Source organism: Protopterus annectens, chromosome 4.part0 (genome assembly GCF_019279795.1).
Source record: "Protopterus annectens isolate FY-2018-M chromosome 4.part0, PAN1.0, whole genome shotgun sequence".
NCBI classification, from domain to species: domain Eukaryota; kingdom Metazoa; phylum Chordata; order Ceratodontiformes; family Protopteridae; genus Protopterus; species Protopterus annectens.
The window spans coordinates 240980625-241006406 of NC_056733.1; the positions used below are offsets into that span (position 1 = coordinate 240980625).

General features: G+C 37.9%; 1 protein-coding gene across 3 annotated transcripts in view; it reads left to right on the forward strand.

Annotated features, from left to right (window-relative positions):
* LOC122799279 (EMI domain-containing protein 1-like) overlaps positions 1-25782 on the forward strand; it is a 1823504-nt gene that overhangs the window by 197065 nt on the left and 1600657 nt on the right. For all 3 annotated transcript variants that reach the window (XM_044068236.1, XM_044068235.1, XM_044068237.1), the window contains exon 3: positions 15488-15591. In XM_044068236.1, the coding sequence (XP_043924171.1) occupies positions 15488-15591 (104 nt within the window). The remainder of the gene's footprint in view (positions 1-15487; positions 15592-25782) is intronic.

Genomic DNA, 25782 nt, shown 5'->3' on the forward strand with positions numbered 1-25782 from the left:
GCCTGGGATGTTGTCAGGTCCCATGGATCCTATGTTCTTGGCTTTGGAGAGTGTGCTTTTTACCTGTGCAGCCGTGATTATAGGAACTTTGCATTCTTCTGGTATAGAGATGGGCCTTTTTGTTTTTAATTATCTGAGTGCTGCTGTTTTTTATAGTTAGCTAGATATAAATCATATCATAAATGATTAACTGAGTGCTGCTGTTATATATAGTTAGATAGATATGATTATATCCTAAATGATTATCTATCTGTCTATCTCCCATCTGCCTCCACTGCAGAAGTTTTAAGATATTACACAGTGAAGACTTTAGCTTGAGTGAGTCTTGCAGTTTTTATTGAATAGTTTGTCTATGTAACCTGTTTACTCTTTACTTGGATGCTGTTTGGAATATGTTGCAGGCACTTTAATGTTTATGGGCATCAGATGGATTTTAAGCCTTGTGTTTCTAAAACATAGCCAAACAATCCACTTATGCTGTATTGACAAAGTCACAAAAAGTCTGAAACATGGTGTGTCTACAGCTTCTGGGGTTTGGCTTTATTGGCTTGAATGTACCTGTAAAGAATTAGAGTAAAAAGAATAAAAAGTCATGGGTATTGAGAAACCATGTAGCTGAAACACTGGTAAGCCCATAAGCGGTCATTTTCATATATTCCCATTCACCTCCACTACAGGAGTTTTAAAGTATTACACAGTGAAAATTCTAGCTTGGCTCAGTTTTTTCTTGCAGTTTTTACTGAATAGTTTATCTGTGTAAACAACATAATGTTGCAGTATATATCTGTGTGTTTGTGTTTGAGTGTGTGTGTGTGTGTGTGTGTGTGTGTGTGTGTGTGTGTGTGTGTGTGTGTGCGTGCGTGCGTGACATGCTGTTGACATACAGTTTGATGACTTCACAGTTGGGTAATGTTCTGCATTGCTTTGATTTTTAATTGAAAGGTTGGTGGATCAGTCACTGTTGTAATCAAGTTGCGTCACATCAACCTTAGCAACATAGTGGAGAATTGACTGTGGTCGAACATCAACCTTAGCAACATAGTGGAGGATTGACTGTGGTCGAAACTGTGTAACTCTGGAGCTGACTCCCCCCCCCCCCATATTGGTGGTGTGGAAGATGACACTCCCCATACTTAAAGCATGTTTTGTTTTTGTTTTTCTTCTGTTTGAGTGGTGTATGTATGGCTGCTTGCATTTGCTTTTTTAGTGAGTAGCTGTAGGAAGCCAATAATGTGGTTTTATTGAAGAAAACATGTTGTCTGCTTTCTAAGCATGGGGCATAGTTGAGTGTTCATTTGCTTTTGTCTGTGTGTGTGCATGCACAAGTACATGTGTGTGTTTTGAGAATTAGATTGTTAGTTTTAGTTAAGGGTTGGGTGTAGTGTGTATCGTATGTGAGTGATGGAGTGTCTTTTGTCTGTCTGTTTGTCCAGCTGGCGGCATATATGATGTGTATATATATATATAAATATATATATATATATATATATATGTTTGTGTGTGTTAACCAGGGTAGAACACTGATTCAAATGGAGTATTTTCATTATTAGCCTCAGGAACAGCAATAGAAAAACGGTTTCTGTAGTCAGTCAAAGGAAAAAATATTTTGTACATTTATATGCAATGTGCAGTCATATGTTAGGCAAGCATTACTTAGGTAGACACTCATTAGCTATTAAAACAGTATGTACATCCCTTGCGAGGAGAGCATAAAGTGGAAAAAAGTGAGGGAAGGTGAAAAATGTAGAATAGATCTAGGTGTTTAAAGAATGGAAGATGTGAGTGTGTGTGTGTATATGTTGTCATAGGAAATGCATATTTCTTATCAAAAGCCCCTGTTCTTCCTATCCTTCATTAAGGATTCATTGATCCAAAGCTTGTACTTCACACTCAGTAACAAAAGTTTATTCTATCTCCTTATCTACTTTATGTAAAAGAAAGGATATAATTTTTTTTTTTATAATTAGACTGCAATGTCACTGTAAATGAAAGAAAATAAATCTGTACGACCATTAAAGAAACACATACTACATTAATAAAAAGGTAAAGATCTATATTTAAGTAACAAAGCCCCACCTTTTTATTTATTGATTGACTGATTGCTTTTGTTGACCAGGATAGTCTGACTGGGCTATGGTAACTTCTTTTTCGATGGAGGTTGGGGAGGGAAAGCTCCTCTTACAAAAAAAGGCAATTTTACACAATAGAGAAAAATGTAAAGCTTAAAGTTACAATATGGAAATACAATAAGTGAAAGGCAGCTATACTAGAAAAAATCTATAATCAGTAAAATTTAGAGTCATTAGATATTAATACAAGATAAACTGGCATATAATTTGAGGTTTAAAATGTCAAATTACATTTTTTACATTTAAGGGTAAGAGAAGTAAGAGACAGGAGGTGTAAAAGATGTGAGTAGAAAGCAGAGAGGATGTGATAGTAAAAAGCAGAAAGCTTGTGAGGAAAGGTGAGTAGTGTGTATATTTGTTAGATGCTATAGAAAAAAAGTTGTACTGAGGGTCAGGTGGATGTAGAAGGTAGTGAGTATGAGCTGAAATTTTCCTGGAGGGAAAAACTTGTTACAGGCTAAATAGAGACAGTAGAAGTGGCAGTAAGGGCAAAGGGATTGAAAGGTAAATAGAGACAATAGAAGTGGCAGTAAGGGCAAAGGGATAGAAACCAATAGGAAATGTTTTTTTTTTCTTAACAAGAAACATCTTTATTAATTTATCACTTATGACACAGACAGTCATACATTTATATAAATGAAAACAAACCATATTGACATACTTTTAGTTACAAACATTATACATTACAAACCAAAAGTGACATAATTTTAGTTGCAGACATTATACATCACCTACAATCTATCCATTCATTGTCAGTCAGACATGACATAGCTCATTGAAATCCTGCCTTCTTTTAAACCTCGTCCCTCCTCTGTTGTGTATTGTTCCCACAATTCTCATTTTTTCTATGTAATTTACCCCTGCCCTTTTCTAAATATCACAGTTCCAGTTGTTTTATCTCTGTTACTATATTCACTACTTCTAACAAAGTTGGTTTAGACTATGATTTACATTTTCTAGTAATTGCTTTTTTTGGCAACTAACATAATTAGACACAGCAAGGCCTTACCATGTCTAGGCAATTCCGATTCTGTATCATAACTCAAAAAAACCATAGTTACACAAATTTGCTCACCCAGTATCTCTGAAGGAGTAGGCTGTAGGGAATCTTTAAAGTTTGCCAACACATTACACTCCCAGGAAATATGTTCCAAATTACCTCTTTCTTCCCCATCACGCCTCCATTTGCTGTCTACCTGAGGAAAAAAAATCTTTGGAGTTTACTTGGGGTATACAAGTACCTATGTAACAACTTCCAAGCAAAGATCCTAAATCTTCTAGACTTTGTTGCATATTTGGGAGACATACATATACACCCCATTGTTTATTTGTGAATTGGTTATCCATTCTCTCTTACCAATCCTTTCTAACCTCCTGTGATTGATTTTTATAGTTATCATGCAATATTTTGTATGCTCTACTAATTATTCCTTTTTTAACAACAGGTTTTGTTCTAGATTCTACTAAAAACTACCAGTGCTAGTCTTTTGCTTAGGATCCTCCTATTTCTATCTCTTTGCCTATACTCTGATATCAATCATTGATAGGGAAGACAATCTCTAGCCTGCAGAACAAATACATACTTGGCCTCTTCCCATTCTATTACCTTTTCCTCTCTAATTATTTGCTCCTGATACCTTGGTTCTTTTGCTATATTTCTCCAATAAATGTCAGCCTCTTCTTGCCTATTGTCTTCTTCTTTCAGTTTTTCCCATTAGGGGTCACCACAGCAGAAGAATGGTCGGGAGAACGATTGGCAGTGGAGGTTTATGGTGTCAAGTTACCAGCTCAGCACCAAACCTTCCTTCAAAGGCACACATATGCACACACTCACACTTAGGGCCAATTTAGAGTGTTCAGTCCACCTGCACAATGTCTTTGTGATGGGAGAGGAAACCGGAGCACCCGGAGAAAACCCACGTGACTTCAGGGAGGACATGCAGACTTCACACAGAAGGCACCCCAGCCGAGAATCGAACCGGAGAACCTCTTGCTGTGAGGTGGCAATGCTAACTGATGCAGCACTGTTAAAAAGTTATTATTCTCACCTTTTATTTGTAACATTGTTTTTGTTAAGTATCTAGTTCCAGCTTTTGTATTACATGCACACACTGTTTGTCAAGTTGATCTTTTATACAGTTGTTTCTTGTCATATCCATTTGAGCCTATGTCTCATCTTACAAAACTTTTTGTTTTATTGAAAGCCCTCAAACAAACAAAAAATAGCAAATACACCCCTAAAACCTATTAACTTAGTAACAATACACAAACGTATGTACATCTTAAAATATTGAAGTTTTACCTCCTAATAGGAACAGTTGTCACAAACTGGCAGTCACACTGACTGACTTGGGTTAACCTAAAAGGAAGGTTATCCATGCTATGACGCATGGTAAATCCTGGGCTTTTACTAAGTGCTGTCTGGTTGTGTCTTATCTTTACTGCTCTCCCTGAATGGGAAAACACTTGAATGCTTTCGGAAAACATTATCTCCTTGCCATTGAAAGAAAGCCATTAAAACAAAGAAGTATTCTGTTTTTATTGCTCTTTATCAGATTGTCTCCATGGAGACATCAACCAAGAGCAAGGGTGAGTTCTGGTGTTGGTAGAAACATAAAACTAAGGACAGAAAAAACAACAAATTGTCAGCTGCCAAAACAATTGTAGGAAACGTTTAATTGAAAAAAATTAAAAGCATCTGCAGTTAAATGCTTTCATCTTTTTTTTACCAAGACATCATCAGAACTCTGAATGCAACTCAGACTAGCTCCATTTTAAAGTGATGCAAATACAGACACACCTCTAATACAAACTAATCATCACAAATTAGTGATGTAATCAGTAAAAAAAAAAAAAAGAAAAACATTCTTAACGTGAACACAGACTCAACTTGAGTTGTGTAGCTCACGTAGACAAAGAAAAAAACTTTTTCTTTATTGGGAACTTAAAAGAAGAGCAAGTAGATTATGTTGAGGTGCCTTAATTTTAAGCACATGGTTGCTATTTTAGTGTCATTTATTCATAAAGCATTTTAGAAAATTTTTCAAAGAATTTTGTTAGCACTTTTCTGTGGGGCGAACATTAAGAAATGTTTTTTTTCTTTGTGTGCGTGGGATGGGTTTTAGAGGTGCGTCTGTATTTGCATCATTTTAAAATGGAGCTAGTTTGAGGTGATGATGTCTTGGTAACAAAAAGATGAAAGTGCTTAACTGTAGATGCTTTTAAAGTTTTTCTATTAAACGTTTCCTACAATTGCTTTGGCGGCAAACAATTTAGTGTTTTTTTTACTGTTCCATGGAGACATGAGAACCACATACAGAGTTGCTTCTACAAGCATTTGTTTATTTGCTAGAATAAAGCTTTATTACATTCAATGTTCTTTTTTATTTGCTTTCTCTTAAAACCTATTACTAGATCAAGCCAAGGGCCTTAATCTGGTCTTTCTCCTATGCAAGAATGAGAAAAAAAATGAGAAGAAGTACATACATTTTTCTTGTATCATACTCTTTTGACCAGACTTTCCTTCTGTTTTTTTTTTTTTTTTTTTTTTTTTTACATTGTTGTGTCTGTGTTTCTTAAAACTGAACAAGGAGAAAGAGAAAATAATGAAAAAACACACAGGGGCACATTTTTACTTTTGTATCTGCATTACACTTGAAAATAACTGAGAAAATGTTACCTTACAGCATGCAGATTATATCATGCACTATAAAACTATTACTGTTAAGAACAAAAATTTGTTTACTTACAGTTAACACTGTCTCCCTCCTTTTCCCCTGTCCTACATGTTCCACCAAACATTAGTGACATGAAGTAGGGCATATGCTTTAGAGTCCCCTACAAGTTTAACAAAGTCAAAAAGTCCAATGTTTCCAGGTTTTCTTGTTCTGTCATGTTTCACAAATATAATAATGGTTTTGTAATCTCACATTCATTTGTCAATTTCTGAGCTGCTGGTTTTATTCCTGTTTATCTCCCAAATCCAATCTCTGATTCATTTCCAATGTACTCTTGGTTCTTCTAGTCAACTCTTGTGCTTTTTTTATGTCTTTCAATTCTTTTCTGTTGAAACATTGAAAAGGATTCACTGGCACAGTCTCTCTGTTGTCTTTATTACCAGAGGAACAAAAAGCAGAATTTTCTTCTGTTTCACAGCTCACCTTTTGTTGGACAAACTTTTGTATTTTCTCCTTAGCATGTTCTGCATCAAAAAATTATTTTGTCCCTCCAGGAAAGAATATTCTGAAGATAACTGGGTACAGCAGTTTGAATCTTATGCCTGCTTCTCAACATTTCCTGATTGGTGGAATAAATGTGCTCCTCTTCTGCCTGGTGTACAACCAGTAATAAGTTTCCACAAACATTCTACTGTCTCCCGCTTTTAGTACTTTATCCTTATGCCATAGTTTTATCAGAAAATTTACTATTAAAGGTCTACATTGCTTTATCATGGCCAGGTTTGGAGCATACACACAATGTGTCCTTTCAATTACCAAATCCTGCTGTGGAATACCAGTCTAGTTGCTTATTTGTGCTTTCATAAAATTAATGCTGTCTGTTCCTTTCAGCTACTGTGGTACAGCAGAAAATCTCAGGTTTTTCCTATGTGCTCTGTCCTCTAATTCTGTTATTTTTTGAATGGTCTCTTCTTAAGCACTCTCATATTCAGCCAGTCTTTTCTTCATTTCGACCTCTGATTTTTGCAGTTTTATCACCTCATCTGAATATCTGTTTAAAGCTTCTTCCATTTTCCAGCCTTTTCTTATTTGAATTGGTTTATTTTAATCAGCTCTGAGTATATATGACTTATTTTTTTCCTGTAAGTTACTGGAAGTCATGCCTTGCACCAGAGCTGGAGCTTACACTGTTTTTTTTTTTTGCTGAACAGCTATAGAATTCTTCCTAGTCAGTGTTTTTCCTCACCTTTTCTGACTGATTTTTTTTTTCAGGTTCTTTGAATTTCTTTTTTGCTGGCATCCAGGCAGTGTACTTACTAGCCAGTTACTGAAATGTATTGGAAAATGCAAGTTTACTGGCTCTCTCTTCTGAGTTTCTATTTTCAAACTGGGAGAGCTGAAATTAAGCTGTTATTCAATGTGCAGCCATCTTGGAAGTCCTAAAATGTTTCTTTGTTGAGGCATATAGTGGTAATGTAGATGTATATAGCTAATAATATATATGTTTATTATTGGGTCTCCAATTGTAACCATTTTATTATGCAATCAAGACATGTAAGACAAGAAATTCACCTCAAGAGCAAAGCTTGAGAGGTGAATCTTGATGTCTGTGTTGAGAGAACATAGTAAAAAGTTATGACCAGTGAAACCTGATGATAACTCTTTGTAGTTCATGGAGTCTTATCTACTCCATATACTATCAGTTACAAAAGGAAAAAAATGTGATGTGTTTTACTCGGCTTTGAAAGCCAGTAAAGCAATTAGCAAGTGCTGTCACATGGACAGCAAGTAAAGAAAAAGTACAAGACAGTTTATAGGAGGAAAGATATTAAGGGATCAAGGAAATGTCCCTTCCCTTATACCCAACCATCACAGCTCTTAGGTAGTTTGTAACAACTGTTACACACCATTGAAAGAGTTGTGATGGTCAGGTTTTGCATGACAGTAGTGAGTGACAGGTTTATCTTTTTTCCAATTTTGTTGTGTAATCACAGTGCTCCATGCACTAAAATGTTGTTAGTGAATAGTCATAACTTCATATTCAGCACAGACCTATCATTCATATGTATATTCAGCACACTGCATACTATGAAGCTTTTAATAGAAATTCTCACCCCAAACTTCATCCCATAAATACAAAATCTATAGCATCCTCAAAATATATAAAATGAGTTTTCCCATTCTATAAGCAGCTTTCAAGTCTCTGTAACAATTTATCATTATAAATATAATAGAAATATGCCTTTCCACACAGTCTATCACCTCACCTGCCCTTCAACAACTTTAGAAAAAATAGCGTTATAAAACATTTTTAGTAGTCATGCTTATGGCCACAACATTCATTAGCACTTTAAAGCTATGATGATGTATTGAATGCTACACTTCCTAGTTGAGTTAACCCCCAAACTGTGATTTCTTCTTTAATAATTCAATAAGAATGTTAAATTCTTCTTCTTCTTTCGGCTTTTCCCGGTTAGGGGTCACCACAGCAGATCACCTGTCCACTCATAAGAGGCAGTGGAGTTTTACGGTGTCGAGTTGCCAGCCCGGTGCCCAACCTTCCACAGAAGGCACACACTCACACCTAGGGCCAATTTAGAGTGTCCAATCCACCTACAGCATGTCTTTGGGATGTGTGAGGAAACCGGAGCACCTGGAGGAAACCCACGTGACCACACGGAGGACATGCAGACTCCGCACAGAAGGCACCCCAGCTGAGAATCGAACTGGAGACCCTCTTGCTGTGAGGCAGCAATGCTAACCTCTGCACCACTGTGGCTGCCCTCAATAAGAATGTTAAATAATACAGGTAATTCATTCAAGTCCCATAGACCATAATGAATAGAAAAACATGGCAAAAATTGGACGTACAAAATGTGTGAAAACAACATAAATAGCAGAAGCCTTGTCAGAAAAAAATGCCAACAAATGGTTTAATAGATAATGGACATAGCTTATGCTGTATGTTGTCATGATCTTAGAGTGAAAACGTTTAAATTGTAGGGTGTGGGGGTGCAGCTTGTCCAGTGCATAAATATTTATTGCATATTTATTCTCTGAAATATTTTTTTTTTGTGTATCCAGTTAATAAGTTGTGGTTCTTTTTCTCTTAGTAACTTGTATTATTTGTGATTCAAAAAAGTGTACTTCCATGTCCTAATCTGATCAAGGTTCAAGGCTGGGTGCAGATCACCCAGACGAAAGGAAGGTGGGATGGTAAGAATGATGGAACAGAGGTGCATTCCTCCTTCATTTTTTTTCAACAAATCTGCCTTGCCAAAAAATACCATTTTTTGTAACATCAAATAATTTTCTTAAATTTGTTTATTTGGAGTGTTCAACTTGGAACATTTCATTTTCACTGGAGTCCCAGGGAGGGAAATTGCATACATATATGTGCATTTCTGCCTGTGTTTTGTTTATGTTTGAAGTACATTATAAACTGCAAATACGGATAAACTGAAAAGTGCAAGTCTAGCTTAAGAAGTGGATTTCATAGCTACTTTCTAGTAAACAAACAATTGACAGTATATAGACAGATCTAGATGAGGTAGTATATGTTCATATTTACTTAGTAATAAGCATTTGGATTATACACTCACATGAAGAATGATGGATATAATTAAAGTACATGCAGAAACAACATTGTACAAGCTTTATGTTACAGTAAATTTAGTTCCTTTTTCCATTGGTGAAATACCCCTCTGACGTATGCATAAATGCACAGCTCTTTGAAATAAACCGTAAAGTAAAATGTAGACTGTTGTAAAGGTTACCTAGATAGTTTGAGTAACATTTATTTGAATATTTGTATCCTTGAAGATGTGTTTTCTTCACTGCTGCCGGCTGACCATCAAGCCTCACCATCATTTGATTGGTCTTCCTTCACCCATTGAGTGAGAGCAGATTGTGGAACCATCATGTACACAGCCACTGGAGTTTTCTCTTAATGGCCTAACCCTGCCTCGAATGGCTGACGTGGACACCCATGTACTGCAGGAGCAGCTTATGCTTTCCTCATGGCATATGTATTTTCCCACATGCTTGCCTTCTGAAGGCTTCCATCACCAGCTTGGGATCATCAAGCCTACCTCTCTTGGTTTTATGACCATTGTAAATTGCAGGCTGCCACTTACATGAGAGCAGTCAACAGCCAAAAAACACCATACCCTCCCCCTAGGATGAGCAAATCTGCATAAGCCACTCATTTCTACATGATAGGGGTGCCACCTTTCTACTGTGCCATTTCCTGACAAACAAGCCCCGCCCCATGCACAATCAAGCCACACCCATTCCTTTTAATAGCCACACCCCTTTACTCCACCCTTCAGCATAATCACAGTGATGACAGACTAGAAAGACAGATCTACAGTCCAAGCATCTTATACAAATCATGTAATCATATATTCACTGTAACATCAAATGAGCTAAGCTTTGGTATAGACGGTATACCCTAGAAAACACAGATAAAAGGTAAACAGTTGTGATGACAAACTAGACAAAAAGCTACATTTAAGCCTCACTATACTACGAAGACTGTACACCCTAGACAGACACCCTAGGAAGAAACACAGGTCAAGGTAAACATCACGGTGATGACAGACTAGAAAGACAGATCTACAGTCCAAGCATCTTATACAAATCATGTAATCATATATTCACTGTAACATCAAATGAGCTAAGCTTTGGTATAGACGGTATACCCTAGAAAACACAGATAAAAGGTAAACAGTTGTGATGACAAACTAGACAAAAAGCTACATTTAAGCCTCACTATACTACTAAGACTGTACACCCTAGAAAGACACCCTAGGAAGAAACACAGGTCAAGGTAAACATCACGGTGATGACAGACTAGAAAGACAGATCTACAGTCCAAGCATCTTATACAAATCATGAAGTCATTATACATTCACTGCAACCAAGTCCAAAACCAGATTAGAAACTGTTCTAGTTAATCACCACATGTTGAACATCTAGATAGTTACACACATCTTGTCACCATCAATGAATGAGATAGTGCCAGCACAGCTAGTGAATTAATATAAATTTAATATTTAAAAAATTCACTAGTAGTTGTGCTGGCAATATTTCATTCCCCTTGTCACACTAATCTTTGAAAATCTACCTTAATTCCAAAGAATCCATTAAAAAAAAATCCACTTACCTCCAGAAAAATCAGCAGCAGGGCTACTAAAACAAGCTCTCAGCAGCAGAACAGAACAGGCAGCTAAAGGGCCAGCAAGCAGGGGAACACACCACCACCCAGTCCACAGCACTTCTCCTCCAGCAAGCAAGGCAAGCAGCAGGGCTAAGGCAATCCTTCCAGGCAGCAGGGCTTCCAGGCAGGGCTTCCAGGCAGCAGGGCTTCCAGGCAGGGCTTCCAGGCAGCAGGCAGCAGGCAGGGCTTCCAGGCAGGCAGGGCTTCCAGGCAGGGCTTCCAAGCAGGCAGGGCTTCCAGGCAGGGCTTCCAGGCAGGGCTTCCAGGCAGGCAGGGCTTCCAGGCAGGGCTTCCAAGCAGGCAGGGCTTCTAAGCAGGCAGGGCTTCCAGGCAGGGCTTCCAAGCAGGCAGGGCAGGCAATCCACTGAAGACGATGTCCAAGGCTCCAAGCAAGAATTTCAGATCTTAAGCAGCACCCTTTGTACTACAAAAGTAAAAGGTAATGCTGAAGCACCGCTTTATATTCTTAAATTTTCGCGGGCTTTGCAGGGCTTTTACTACTAACTCTACGTGTTGATTGGCTGCTTGCTGCACGAGCCTCGTCTGCAGCAAGCAGCCAATCAACGAGAGTCCAAGACGGGTCACGGGAATGTTTTTTTTTTTTTTAATACGCTGACGAGCCTGACGCTATTTCCGGACTCCGATTACAAGAACCGGAGAACCGGAGTGCCCTACTGATTTCCGGGCACTCCGGAAAAAAAACGGAGGGGTGGCAACGCTACTACATGCTTGAGACTCCAGCTGCAGATCTGAGCACCCACTAAAGTTTTTATCAGGTTAATATGTTGACCAGTGCTGCACACATGGAAAAAATTAAGCTGGGTGGAGGAAAGATAATGTTCAAATTCAGACCTTTTTAGCCTACATAATGAAAGACAATGGTATATTTTTCCATGATGCAGCAAATCTGACAATTTTATTGTGCCCTCATTCAAGTTTGCTCATTAAGAGTGGGTGCAATGAATAAAACAGTGAAAGAAGGAAGTGATTTATCTGTTATGGCTGAGAAAGAGTGTTTTGAGCCTGTAAAGACATCCTAATTTGTTGTTTTTTTCAAGACAGAACTTCCATGGATGTCAAACTTGAGCTGATTACCAATAATAACTACTAATACTAGTAATGTTGACTGGCTGCTTTCCTGGACTGTTGCGAGTGCAGATGTGAAGGGTATCTGCTGAGGCTGAATTTAGTAACTGACCATCTTCAGAGTGACATTTGTTAGCAGGTAGTTTACTCTTTGTCTTTACAGCATTAAGGTAACAGCCCTACAGATGAAATTCATGCCAGCAGAGAATGTAAGCTGTGTTGTAACCTAGTATTAACTAACTAGGGATAAATTAGCTTCAGCAACACAAGTGCTTACATCTTCTGCCATTGTATTAATTTCGTTCTTCCACCGTGAACTAGTGTGGAATGGGAATGCTGAAGAAATCAAATGCACAATGTTTCCATGGTTTCTGTATTTCACTGTGATGTAGAGGCAAAAAACTATAGTAAGGAACAAAAAGGAGGTGTAAGACTATAGACTGTGCCAGGCCTAGGCAACATTCTGGCTTTGAGGCTAACTAGTTGATGCACAAGCCAAATATCTTAGTCTATGGCTTCCACTTGTTTCCTTCTTCATTTGCTGCAGATTTTCCTTAAAAATTTCTTTTTTTTCCCAGCCCGGTACCCAACCTTCCACAGAAGGCACACACACTCGCACCTAGGGCCAATTTAGTGTGTCCAATCCACCTACAGCATGTCCTTGGGGTGTGGGAGGAAACCGGAGCACCTGGAGGAAACCCACGTAACCTCAGGGAGGACATGCAGACTCCACAGAAGGCACCCCAGCTGAGAATCGAACTGAGACCCTCTTGCTGTGAGGCAGCAATGCTAACCTCTGCACCACTGTGGCTGCCCTCAATAAGAATGTTAAATAATACAGGTAATTCATTCAAGTCCCATAGACCATAATGAATAGAAAAACATGGCAAAAATTGGACGTACAAAATGTGTGAAAACAACATAAATAGCAGAAGCCTTGTCAGAAAAAAATGCCAACAAATGGTTTAATAGATAATGGACATAGCTTATGCTGTATGTTGTCATGATCTTAGAGTGAAAACGTTTAAATTGTAGGGTGGGTGCAGCTTGTCCAGTGCATAAATATTTATTGCATATTTATTCTCTGAAATATTTTTTTTTTGTGTATCCAGTTAATAAGTTGTGGTTCTTTTTCTCTTAGTAACTTGTATTATTTGTGATTCAAAAAAGTGTACTTCCATGTCCTAATCTGATCAAGGTTCAAGGCTGGGTGCAGATCACCCAGACGAAAGGAAGGTGGGATGGTAAGAATGATGGAACAGAGGTGCATTCCTTCTTCATTTTTTTTCAACAAATCTGCCTTGCCAAAAAATACCATTTTTTGTAACATCAAATAATTTTCTTAAATTTGTTTATTTGGAGTGTTCAACTTGGAACATTTCATTTTCACTGGAGTCCCAGGGAGGGAAATTGCATACATATATGTGCATTTCTGCCTGTGTTTTGTTTATGTTTGAAGTACATTATAAACTGCAAATACAGATAAACTGAAAAGTGCAAGTCTAGCTTAAGTAGTGGATTTCATAGCTACTTTCTAGTAAACAAACAATTGACAGTATATAGACGGATCTAGATGAGGTAGTATATGTTCATATTTACTTAGTAATAAGCATTTGGATTATACACTCACATGAAGAATGATGGATATAATTAAAGTACATGCAGAAACAACATTGTACAAGCTTTATGTTACAGTAAATTTAGTTCCTTTTTCCATTGGTGAAATACCCCTCTGACGTATGCATAAATGCACAGCTCTTTGAAATAAACCGTAAAGTAAAATGTAGACTGTTGTAAAGGTTACCTAGATAGTTTGAGTAACATTTATTTGAATATTTGTATCCTTGAAGATGTGTTTTCTGCACTGCTGCCGGCTGACCATCAAGCCTCACCATCATTTGATTGGTCTTCCTTCACCCATTGAGTGAGAGCAGATTGTGGAACCATCATGTACACAGCCACTGGAGTTTTCTCTTAATGGCCTAACCCTGCCTCGAATGGCTGACGCGGACACCCATGTACTGCAGGAGCAGCTTATGCTTTCCTCATGGCATATGTATTTTCCCACATGCTTGCCTTCTGAGGGCTTCCATCACCAGCTTGGGATCATCAAGCCTACCTCTCTTGGTTTTATGACCATTGTAAATTGCAGGCTGCCACTTACATGAGAGCAGTCAACAGCCAAAAAACACCATACCCTCCCCCTAGGATGAGCAAATCTGCATAAGCCACTCATTTCTACATGCTTGAGACTCCAGCTGCAGATCTGAGCACCCACTAAAGTTTTTATCAGGTTAATATGTTGACCAGTGCTGCACACATGGAAAAAATTAAGCTGGGTGGAGGAAAGATAATGTTCAAATTCAGACCTTTTTAGCCTACATAATGAAAGACAATGGTATATTTTTCCATGATGCAGCAAATCTGACAATTTTATTGTGCCCTCATTCAAGTTTGCTCATTAAGAGTGGGTGCAATGAATAAAACAGTGAAAGAAGGAACTGATTTATCTGTTATGGCTGAGAAAGAGTGTTTTGAGCCTGTAAAGACATCCTAATTTGTTGTTTTTTTCAAGACAGAACTTCCATGGATGTCAAACTTGAGCTGATTACCAGTAATAACTACTAATACTAGTAATGTTGACTGGCTGCTTTCCTGGACTGTTGCGAGTGCAGATGTGAAGGGTATCTGCTGAGGCTGAATTTAGAAACTGACCATCTTCAGAGTGACATTTGTTAGCAGGCAGCTTACTCTTTGTCTTTACAGCATTAAGGTAACAACTCTACAGATGAAATCCATGCCAGCAGAGAATGTAAACTGTGTTGTAACCTAGTATTAACTAACTAGGGATAAATTAGCTTCAGCAACACAAGTGCTTACATCTTCTGCCATTGTATTAATTTAGTCCTTCCACCGTGAACTAGTGTGGAATGGGAATGCTGAAGAAATCAAATGCACGATGTTTCCATGGTTTCTGTAGTTCACTGTGATGTAGAGGCAAAAAACTATAGTAAGGAAAAAAAAAGGAGGTGTAAGACTATAGACTGTGCCAGGCCTAGGCAACATTCTGGCTTTGAGGCTAACTAGTTGGTGCACAAGCCAAATATCTTAGTCTATGTCTTCCACTTGTTTCCTTCTTCATTTGCTGCAGATTTTCCTTACTTTCTGCTCTCTTTAAGATGAATAATCCATGCCTGAGTGACTGTACAAAAATGTTAACCGAACAGTACATTGGTTGCCATCATCCTGTGTGGTACCCTAACTTCTGCTATTGTCACTGTATTCACATAATAAGAGCTTCTATGACAGACACTGTTGCTTTGGTTATTGCATGCTGATTAGTTCTATAACACTCACAATTTATTTTGATGCAGGTATGAGATGGTGGTGATGCCTACATACAAAATAGCATACAGGACAGTTACTGCTTTGGAATGGAAGTGCTGTCCAGGATATGTGGGAACTAACTGTGAAGAAGGTAAGAAATGTTAAAATTACTTCACATTTGCTGCTTCTTACTTCAATATGTAGCAACCACCAACTGACAGATATATCTTTGCAAACATTCTATGCTTCCAGTTCCCCAACAGTAATTCAGTGTTCATGGTAACTTTGCATAGGTGACAGTAGATTTGGTCATCTTGCAGTTGTATAGTTACACTTTCTATACATTGACATTTTTAGTAGTTTTCCAAGTCACTGACATGTTTTTTCCAAACTGTATGCTCTCCTGGGTTACTTTCTGAAGCAAGCAACATTTTCTACATTACCACTCAATGAGGCATTATAAATTACCTAAATGTTTGAAGCTAAAAACTACCAGATCCTATCCATTTTAAGTACTTGCTATTTTAGGATGGTGGGATATGGTACAATAATGGTCCTGCTTTATTGTCAAGGGTTAAATTGACTCAGTCATTGTCCCTCCTCTGCTGCTGATTCTTATTTACTAAATGCCTTCTCATATCACTCACAGAGTTCATTGCCTAAATTGTATAACTGCAAATGTTTTACTATAAATAATCAAAGTATATATATATATATATATATATATATATATATATATATATATATATGTGTGTGTGTGTTCTTTATTACTGTATTATTCATATCTGATTCTTATCAACATTGTGACACTATTAACTCCTGCTAATTTGAACATATGTATACTGTCTGTTGTTAAAGCCTCTGTTCCATTTATGCATTTTGCTTGTTGTCTTTTCTTAATTGTTTAATACATTTGTCTTTGCCATTGGCCCAGGTCATTACTGAAAAGGGTCTTTGTGCATGTTCACATATCCAGTTAAACCTCGAATAAATAAATGAGAAGAGATATTTATTATTTTGAAGTATGGTCAGAATGTAAATATCAGAATTTCTTTGTTGTATAATAGTGGACCGGATTCGGTTTCTTTTTTTTTTTTTCGCCTGGAATGGGAAGCAAGATGGATGGCTGTTCTTGATTGATTAGAAAGATATTTGTTGCTCTTAAGTGGGCAGAAGTACATGAGGAGAATGGCTGTTGTTTTTTTGCTCTGGAATAGTTATACTGGGTCATTTACCTGTTGCTTTAGAATGGTGTGACCAGGTCACATGTTCAGACAGTTGTTGCTTTGGAAAACATATATGTGCTATAGTACCAAGTACTTTATGATAAAAATAAAAAATAGCTCTAATGTACTTTGAACTGAATATTTACCCTTCCTCACTTTAACTCCAAACTAAAGATTGTCAGTGCTTGGAAAGACTGGGATACAATTGTTCACAAGTTCATAGGTTTATACTAAGCTTGTGGCTTTAGTGGCCATCAAGAAGCTTACTATATCATCCAACAGGTAAGGTAGTTTGCATTAACAAAATCAAGAAAGCTATGGATGTATTTTGGGTGTAGTCCAAATCTTCTAGATGAGTGTTAAAACTTACTAAACATTTTTTATTCGATTCAGGCCTTCTTAAGTGCTATCTGTAGGACAAACAAATTTATAATTAGCAGTGAAATGGCAGATGGATGTAATGAGAATCACTAAGACCTCTCTACAAGTTTCAGGTTTGTGTCGTGCAAGATATAGCATGAAGGGGAAATATTTCAGGTAAAAATGGATACTCCCCCACAGCTGCCAGAGAGAGTGATAGGTGGAAAACCTATTGAAGAGGGAATGCTTTCACTGCACCAGAAGTGAGTTTTGTTAACTGTATAAATATAAAAGTCCTTGTGGGCCAGGAAGACCTCAAGTTCAGAAATGTTATTGTTTGAACGTCTAGTGTTTAGCAACACCATTTTTATGTTTTTCAAATTAGAATTTCTTATGTAGCAATTCCCTTCAAGTGAACATTGCCTAAAAATGCATTGTGAGAGTAGAGAATTTTAGGCAGTATGTGAAAGTCTTGGGCTGAAAGGTTCAGACTCTCTCTAGCAAAGAAAGAGGGTCTCTTGACCATCTCTTTCTATGCTGTCACACACTAGATCTCACTAGAATGTTACCAGTTAACCAGTCAATTCCTGAATTCAGTTATTTTATCTTTAAATTTAAGCATCATTGTCAGTGTGGTCTAGCATGGTACACAACATTAGTGGCCTCCCTTCCTGAAGACATGGACAGTGATCTCAATAGTGCCTCTCTATAGAAATTAATTGTGTCAGTACTGACTTCAGTGAAAATGTAACTATCTTTTTTAGAATCTTCTCTTCTAAGCTGCCCAGGATTTCAACCATCTCGTATCAATTCAAGTGCTTTGTCAGTATAACCTTACCAATAATAATTGAAGCCTGGGCAGAATTACTTTGCTGTCTCTAAAACACACACATGCACACACACACACACACACACACACACACACACACACACACACACACACACACACACACACACACAATTTTAGAATGGGGTGAATGGTGACTCTGCAGCACCATCTCCAGCCTTCCATCTGTCCCTCACTGACCTCTTTGGCGATCTGGATGGTGCCTGGTAAATATTTAAATCTAAGCCATTAACTCTTAGGGAGCTGTGTATCCTGAATGATGCATATCTTGCAGGGAAAGAATTGTAGGTCTGTAAATGCTGTTAGTATGCAGTTAAGTTTTATGAATATGAAAAACAAATGTTTTAAAAGGAGAAAAGCTTCAGTGATCTTAGAATCAAACAAGAATATAGACTGTTGAACAAAATGATTATGATGATGATACATAGGGAGAAAATCTACATGGAACTTAAGGTGATCATAGATTCACTTTCAGTGTGTTTAAAATGATAGAGTGATCAGGTTAACAAATAAAGTTGGGTATAAATCTGCAAAGAGTTAGTTAAAATTGACGAGTGGTCCTGTTTACAACCTAATCTGGACAATAATGTAGGCATTCCTGAAGCTGGATATTGTGATAATAAATAATTGTATTGTAGATTGAGTAAACATGAATAATGTTACTGGCATATTTAAGACCTTTTATTTATTTATTTATTTGAAAAATAGAAAAGCAGGTGGAGCAGATAACACAGCAGAGTTGGACGAGATCATAGATATTGTGGCCCTGACTTTATGTTACTTTTTAGTACACTCCTAAGGGAAAAGTTATTGCAGAGCTGAAGGAAGTCAGAATCATTCCAGTATATAAAGGGGGAGGGGCAACCAGTCTGCTTCTTCCTAAGAGCCAAATAGTTAACCTATAGCAAGATAGTATGGCTTTCCAGTATGTTCAATCTATTGCATTTTTGGGATTTTGTCTCCAGGGTAGTGGACCAAATAATTACTTGTGTGATGCCCGTGCACTGGCCCAGCAATCAAGGAGCCTCAATCCTCACCACTAACACCAGTGAGGGGTGTCCATATAAGGAAAGGATAACAAATACACACACAGTAAAGTACAATTTTCCTTAAGAGCACACAGAGATCGCAGTCAGACTGGGGCTGGTTTCTCCCCTTCTCTCCAGGTCCCCACTAAGACTCCTCACTGGCACAGTTATAGGGTCCTGATCTTAGCCTAGTGGGCAAACTAAAAACTCCAGCACCCTCTCTGTCCAACCAGTGCTTCGTGTCCCTGCCCAAGTAGCTGACACACACACACTTTGAGATAAGCGCCTAATGGTTAAGGTGTTTAAAAGTTCCTGGAATTCATAAACTCAAATGCCATGGAACAACTAGTCACACCTGAAATAAAAAGACCACAGTAAAACCTCGAAGCCGACTTCACACTTAAATGCCTTCTACCAGCACCTGCAGGACTGCATGGATAAGGCAATCCAAAGCAAATTTTGAGAGAAAAATAGCTAAAGACTCAAAAGACAATCATATGTGAAGATTACTGATCCTACAGACATTGCCAACATACTGGCTGACAGGTTCAGTGCAAACTTAAAGGAGAGATATCTATGCAAAAACACAGCATCCATGGAACTCAATGAGGAATTAAACCCACAACTAGGACAGCTATTTAATCAAAGTCTTACCTCTGGATATGACTGCAACTGTGGTCCCAGCTTGACAAGCCTTATCTGCAAAGCCATGGAGAGGATCATAATGGACCTCATAAATAAAGACATAGGGAATTTGCAGACCTTGGATCCAACCCAGTTTGGCTTTGTCAAAGGCAGATCATGCAAACAGTCACCAAAGCCATTGATGAGGGAAAGGCAGTCCATACAGCCTACCTGGATCTGGCGATCATTGAAAAACTCAGCGTGACAGAACCCACAGGGTCAGAGTTGCTGGCACCATGTCAGACTCAAAGCCTGTCACAAGTGGGGTCCCACAGGGCTCAGTCCTGGGCCCACTCTTGTTTGGCATCTACTTTGTTTGCAGATGACTGCAAACTGGGAGCCATAGTAGAAAACACATCTGACACAGATATCCTTCAGAAGGCGGATAACTGGTGCCAGAGCCATGGCCTAAAGTTAAATGCCAAAAATGCATAGTCATACCAAGGTTACCCCTAGCTACCAAATAGGTGGCAATCCAGTAGTTAGGAAGACCTTCTACATTGCCCACCTTATCATGAAGGGATTCTCATCTAGATCAAGGGAGGTCATGGTCTCCCTTTACTCATCACTCATCAGACCAATGATTGAGTACAATGCCCAATGAATGTATCTGACCCGCAGCTGGAGAGTTCCTCACCAAAAGGATAAAGGGTCTCAAAGCTCAGAGGTGACCTTGGCCATGTCAAACCCAGATTTGATGAATATGCTTCACCTCAAAAATCTAGATCCACCAGAGCCACAAGGGCGGAGACTTAAATAGATTCATCACCCAAAGACTCCTATGCTGTGGAACAAAGCCTTGTTCAAGAGAAATCTTGACCAATGGATGAGGGATTACCTCAGTGTCACTGCTCGACAGAGGCACAGCAAAATAATGGGTATAGTTCCCCATACTTAAGGAAATGCCCTCGGGCAGATAGCCTAGTATGAACCTATGAACCTATGAACCTATACAACCACACAGACACTCCTGGGAAAGGCTGGCACAGGTTCTCCAGCTGTGCCCTTTTTACCCAAGCTATATGGTAGTACCACTTGCCACCACCCACTAATATTTATCAGCTACTAAAAGGCCCTTATGAAAGGGTGTCCAATTATACTGTGCAATATTATTATCCAAATGGTAAGTGCAACTGAACAGTCAAGGCTTATTGGAGTGGCTTGGCCAGTATCACTATATACTTGCAATGTACTCTAGAGCTTAAATCATCACTACACAAAACAGCCACAGTTGAAAGGTTTAAAAATATTTAATAATAAATAATAAAAACACAAGACAATACTTCTTACTGCACAGTGCTAGTCAAGAGTTCAGATATCACAGGAAAATGCTTAAAATAATACAGTAGAAAAGTTCTGACATCAATACAGAAAAATGATTAATCTAATCTTCCTATTTCCTAGCTATATTTAAGAGAAAACACAGTTCTAAAATAAACTTACCTATAGAGCAAGACAGTATTGGTGATGTTGGATGTTTTCAAGAAAAATGCTAAATGATCTCATTCTTTCTGTCCTTAAATTGATAACACAGTACCAGTGATTCATTTCACATTACATCATTTCTTTCTGGTTCCCAGGCTAACAGAAACTCAGAGGTTAATAACCATTTTGATCTTGCAGCTGGTCAGGAAGCCAGAGCAATAAAATAAATTAACTCTGGCCGCAAAACAATAGGCAGAATGCCTCCTTTTATATATCTCGGCTCCGAGTTTTAGATCAAAAAAGTCATGAAATGCTTTATGTATCAGCTTTCTTACAGCAGAGTGCATTGTTGTTGCATTTTTTTTTCAGTTCAACATCCAGTATAGTCTGTTCACATTTAAGAGAACAAGCCTGTGGCTTACATTAATATTTACAAATGACAGAATTATCTACAAAATTCTATCTAGCTAGGCTGGCAGCCTTTACCTATCTTCACAACTTGTATTGTTTTTTTTTTAATGTAATTCACCATGCCTCCCAATAAATATTAGAAAGGATAGATGGTACAATATTTATCCATAACAGTTTTTAGCCGGCTTCATTTCTTCATATTTACCTTTTTAGTACTTATCTGAGTTACCACACATTTTACTCAAATGGACAAATGATCTGAAAACCTTGCAATCTTTTTATATCCCTTCGTTCATACTTTCTGAAAATGCTGTCTTTTCTCCACCCATAACCAGGCTACCAAATTTCGTTATATCTCTTATTACTGTAACACCCTGAAATACTTTTTGCTTTTCCTCTTAAACTGCAGTTGAAGTTTCTCGTAAGCTCAATATCCATTATCAAAGGTTTCAAACATTCAAAAACATGCTTTTATCTAAAACATTTATCAGTGTGTGTGTGTGTGTGTGTGTATATATATATATATATATATATATATATATATATATATATATAATTCTTACCACTGCTTCCCTTTACATAATGTAAACCACTATCATTATTCATACTGACTCAGTTATCACGACTCTTCTATATCAACCAACACCACAATTCTTAACAGCTATCCTTTTATACTACTGACATTCAGTACATGAATATTTATGCTATCCCTTTCTTTTCTTTGTTTTTTTTTTTTTGTTGTCGCACTAGACCTTATTTTAACTTACTTTTCCTTCTTCTTACTCTGACCTTTACAAACAGACACATTTTTTCTTTATTCCAATGTTGTGCAGTTATTACCTCGTGCCCTATCCCTATACAGGATAAGCATAATTATTTTGCATTTGCAATTCTTCATTCTGTGTAACAGCAACTTCCATTACCTAATCAGCATCAACATGCCATTTTCAATCTCTTCTTCATAACTTTCTACATTGGTATCATTGTCATGTTCACATTTGTACACAATGAACATTGTACTGTTCATATATACTCCATGCTTCTTGTTCATTTTCTCTGTCACAATCAACCCACAAGTGACCCACTTATTATAATTCAGTACAAAGCATTTTGCATTGCTTCACTGTATGACCTCTGTCCCCACATTGGACACAAATTAATTTTTAACTTTTACTACTTAAAGGAAAACTCTACCTTAGAACTAAAAACAGAAAGTCATGCTATCTATTTTTTTCTGAGCTATTTTAATACCTTATATTCACTCTGACTGCTTCTTACAGATTTTTATATGTTTCTGCAAAATCGCTGACATATCAACATGATCTTATTTTTCTTCAAGCCTCTTTCCCATAATCCATTTCAAGTCTGCTTTATATGAGTCATGCTAACTATACAGTAGTAGTGGTGTATTCCCATACCACTGACATATAATGGGATTTGTGTTAGCCACTGTCATCTTGTATACTGTCTGTAACAGGACTGTTTCTTTTATTTCTTGAGTGGTCTTCATTTGTGTGTGACTCAGGGCTTGTTTTACAGCTTGCTATACAGCTGCAACCAAAACAGTGGCTAAATTGCATGCCTTTGTTCAAAGCATCTTTTTGCAGTCCAAGATGAAGTGACAGCCCCCTTCCCCCAACTCTTTGGTAAATGTGCAGATACTTTACAAGAATTAAAAGAAAAATATTTTCTGACTTTCTCTAAATGTCACAGGCATCTTTGATACTACAGTCAAGTCATCTTAAAATGTAATGTAGTATAAATAACACACATTTAAAGTTTAAAGCTTAGCATTTCAAAACGGTGATGCTGCTTATGTAAATTTGTCAAAAGAGGTGATAATTGCCATTGAACCATTGACTGATCTAATTGCTCTGTTTTGCTAAGAAAAGCATGACTACATTGGAAGCAACTGTGAATCAGTGTAAGTTCTCTTCCTTTCTGCAATAAAGACAATGGAAAACAGTTTCACACCTCTCTGTCTTGTTTACAGCAGCATGAGCTCCTGACATCAGCAGGACTAATTACACATATAAAACTGTCAGCAGTACCTGACTACAAATTTCTCTGTGTCTGTGGTATGTCATGCAGGTGTAGAAAAATTCCTCTGCAAATTATGGGAGAAGTTAAGCTTAAAAAAAGTGTGTGGTCTTTCCATTCCTTTGATTCCAAGGTGAGGAAATGCAAGTTGTATGTATTTATTTTATTTATTTTTATTTTACATTTGTTAACCGGGGGTGTCTGACTGAGCCGAAAAGGCCCTTTTTCAGCAGAGGCCCGGGGAGAAACCTCCACACAGAAAAATAATTACAGATACATTTAGAAATTTAGACATGATCAGTATACACACATATTACAATAGACATTTTTTTACAGTGGTATGCAGCACATCAGCAGTTACAGTGGGGAAAAGAAACAAGAAAACATTAATTTAAAAGTAAAGGTACTTGATAGATTTGTAGTATACAGCTGAAATTTGGAACATAGGTAGAATACATACATAGTACATAGGGTACAGTACATACATTGTACATTAGTCAGTGTTTGTGAGTAAGAGTGAAAACTGTTATTAAGTGCTCTAGGCTTAGTATGTTTACCTTATCCGCTTTCACTAGCCTGGGGAGAAGTCAACTTTGCAGTCAACTGCCAACTTTGCTTGAGATGTTGCCTAATGAGGTTTTTAAAGGAGGCTATGGACGATGTGTTTTGTATGCTAGGGGGGAGAGAGTTCCATTTTTTTAGCCACTGAACTACTATATAGTGTGTCTTCAAAGCTATTATAGCTGTTGGTGACTTCTAGTAGTAGTTTGCTTGATGATCTAAGAGGCCTTTTGGCTGAGTGATGTACTAGGTTTTTGAGGGCAGGACACATATTGGTGAGGTAATGGACAGAGTGACAGAGGCAGAGCTGATTGTAGGTTAGGAGGTTGGGCCATTCAAGCCAGTGGAGCTGGCTCAAAGCAGTACCGTGATGAGTTCTATATGAACAATGTGCAGCAAACAGAGCAATTCTGTTATAGCAGGCTTCCATTTTTCTTAGTTCAGTTTTGTTGAGATTAGTCAGAATGGGAGATACATTGAGTAGGGTGGATAGAAGCTGGGAGCGAGCAATGGCTGATCTTGTGTTGTTGGTAAGAAACAGTTTGATACGGTGGAGTGATCCCAGTTTGGCATGTGCTTTTTTAAGTTAAGTTGAGATGACTATCAAATTTTAGGTGGGAGTATATGGTTATTCCCAATAGCTTAGCCTGTGCCACTGTAGCGATTGTAGTAGCATTTGTGGAATAGATAGTGAATTGACTGTTATCAGTGTTTTTGTTAGAAGTGGTTATAATCATAAGCTGAGTTTTCTTTGGATTAAGGATAAGTTGGGCTTTGGTAAGGTAGTTTTCAATGTCAGAGAATGCTAGCTGAGTTATTTGCAGAAGGGTGGGAATATTTTGTGCAGCACAGATTAAGGTAGTATTGTCTGCATATTGAATGATAGATGCATGTTGTGTGGAGGTATGAAGGTCATTTGTGAAGACTGGGAACAGTAGTGGTCCTAAGATAGAACCCTGTGGGACTCCTATAGTTATGGGCAGCTGAGAAGAGAGAATTTTCCCATTTCACAGCTTGGCACCTGTCAGTTAAATAGCTTTGGAACCAGGTAAGAGTGGAATTTGATAGGTGATAGTGGCTTAGTTTGTTTAGCAGGATTTGGTGTGAGACTGTGTCAAATGCTTTGGACATATCCAAAAAAAGAGTTGACACCTGCGGGCCTTCATATTTGAGGCAGTTTATTGTGTCTGTGAAGCAGAGGAGGGCTGTAGTGGTACTATGGGCAGGTCTGAAACCATGTTGAATAGGTGACAGGAGGTTTTGTCTAGGAGATGTTTTAGCACGTGGGTATGGATGCATTTTTCTAGGATTTTGGCCAAGGGGAGAGTATAGCAATGGGTCTATAGTTATTAAGTTCAGTGGAGGTCCCACCTTTATGTATGGGTGTAACATAGGATATTTTCCAGAGTTTGGGCACTTAGTTTTCAACAATTGATCTGTTTATGAGAGTGGAGATTAGGATAGCAATTCTGCTGTGAGTTTCAAGAAATAGCTGGGGAGTAGGTCGGCTGCTGTTGATGAGGTTTTTAGTGGAGAGCATGCTTTTGATTGAGGTGGTGGAAACTGCTTTGAGGGTAAAGCTTGTATTAGTATTATCTGTGTTGGGGGGATAGTGAGGTTGGAACTGTCTTGTGATACTAAGGAAAGAATTGAGTTCACAAAGTGGGAGTTGAATTGTGTTTCGATGGGAACTTTAGTGTCAGGGGTGGTTGGTTTGGGGGTAGCCTTTTGGGTGTGTTTTAGTAGCTGGTTTACATTTT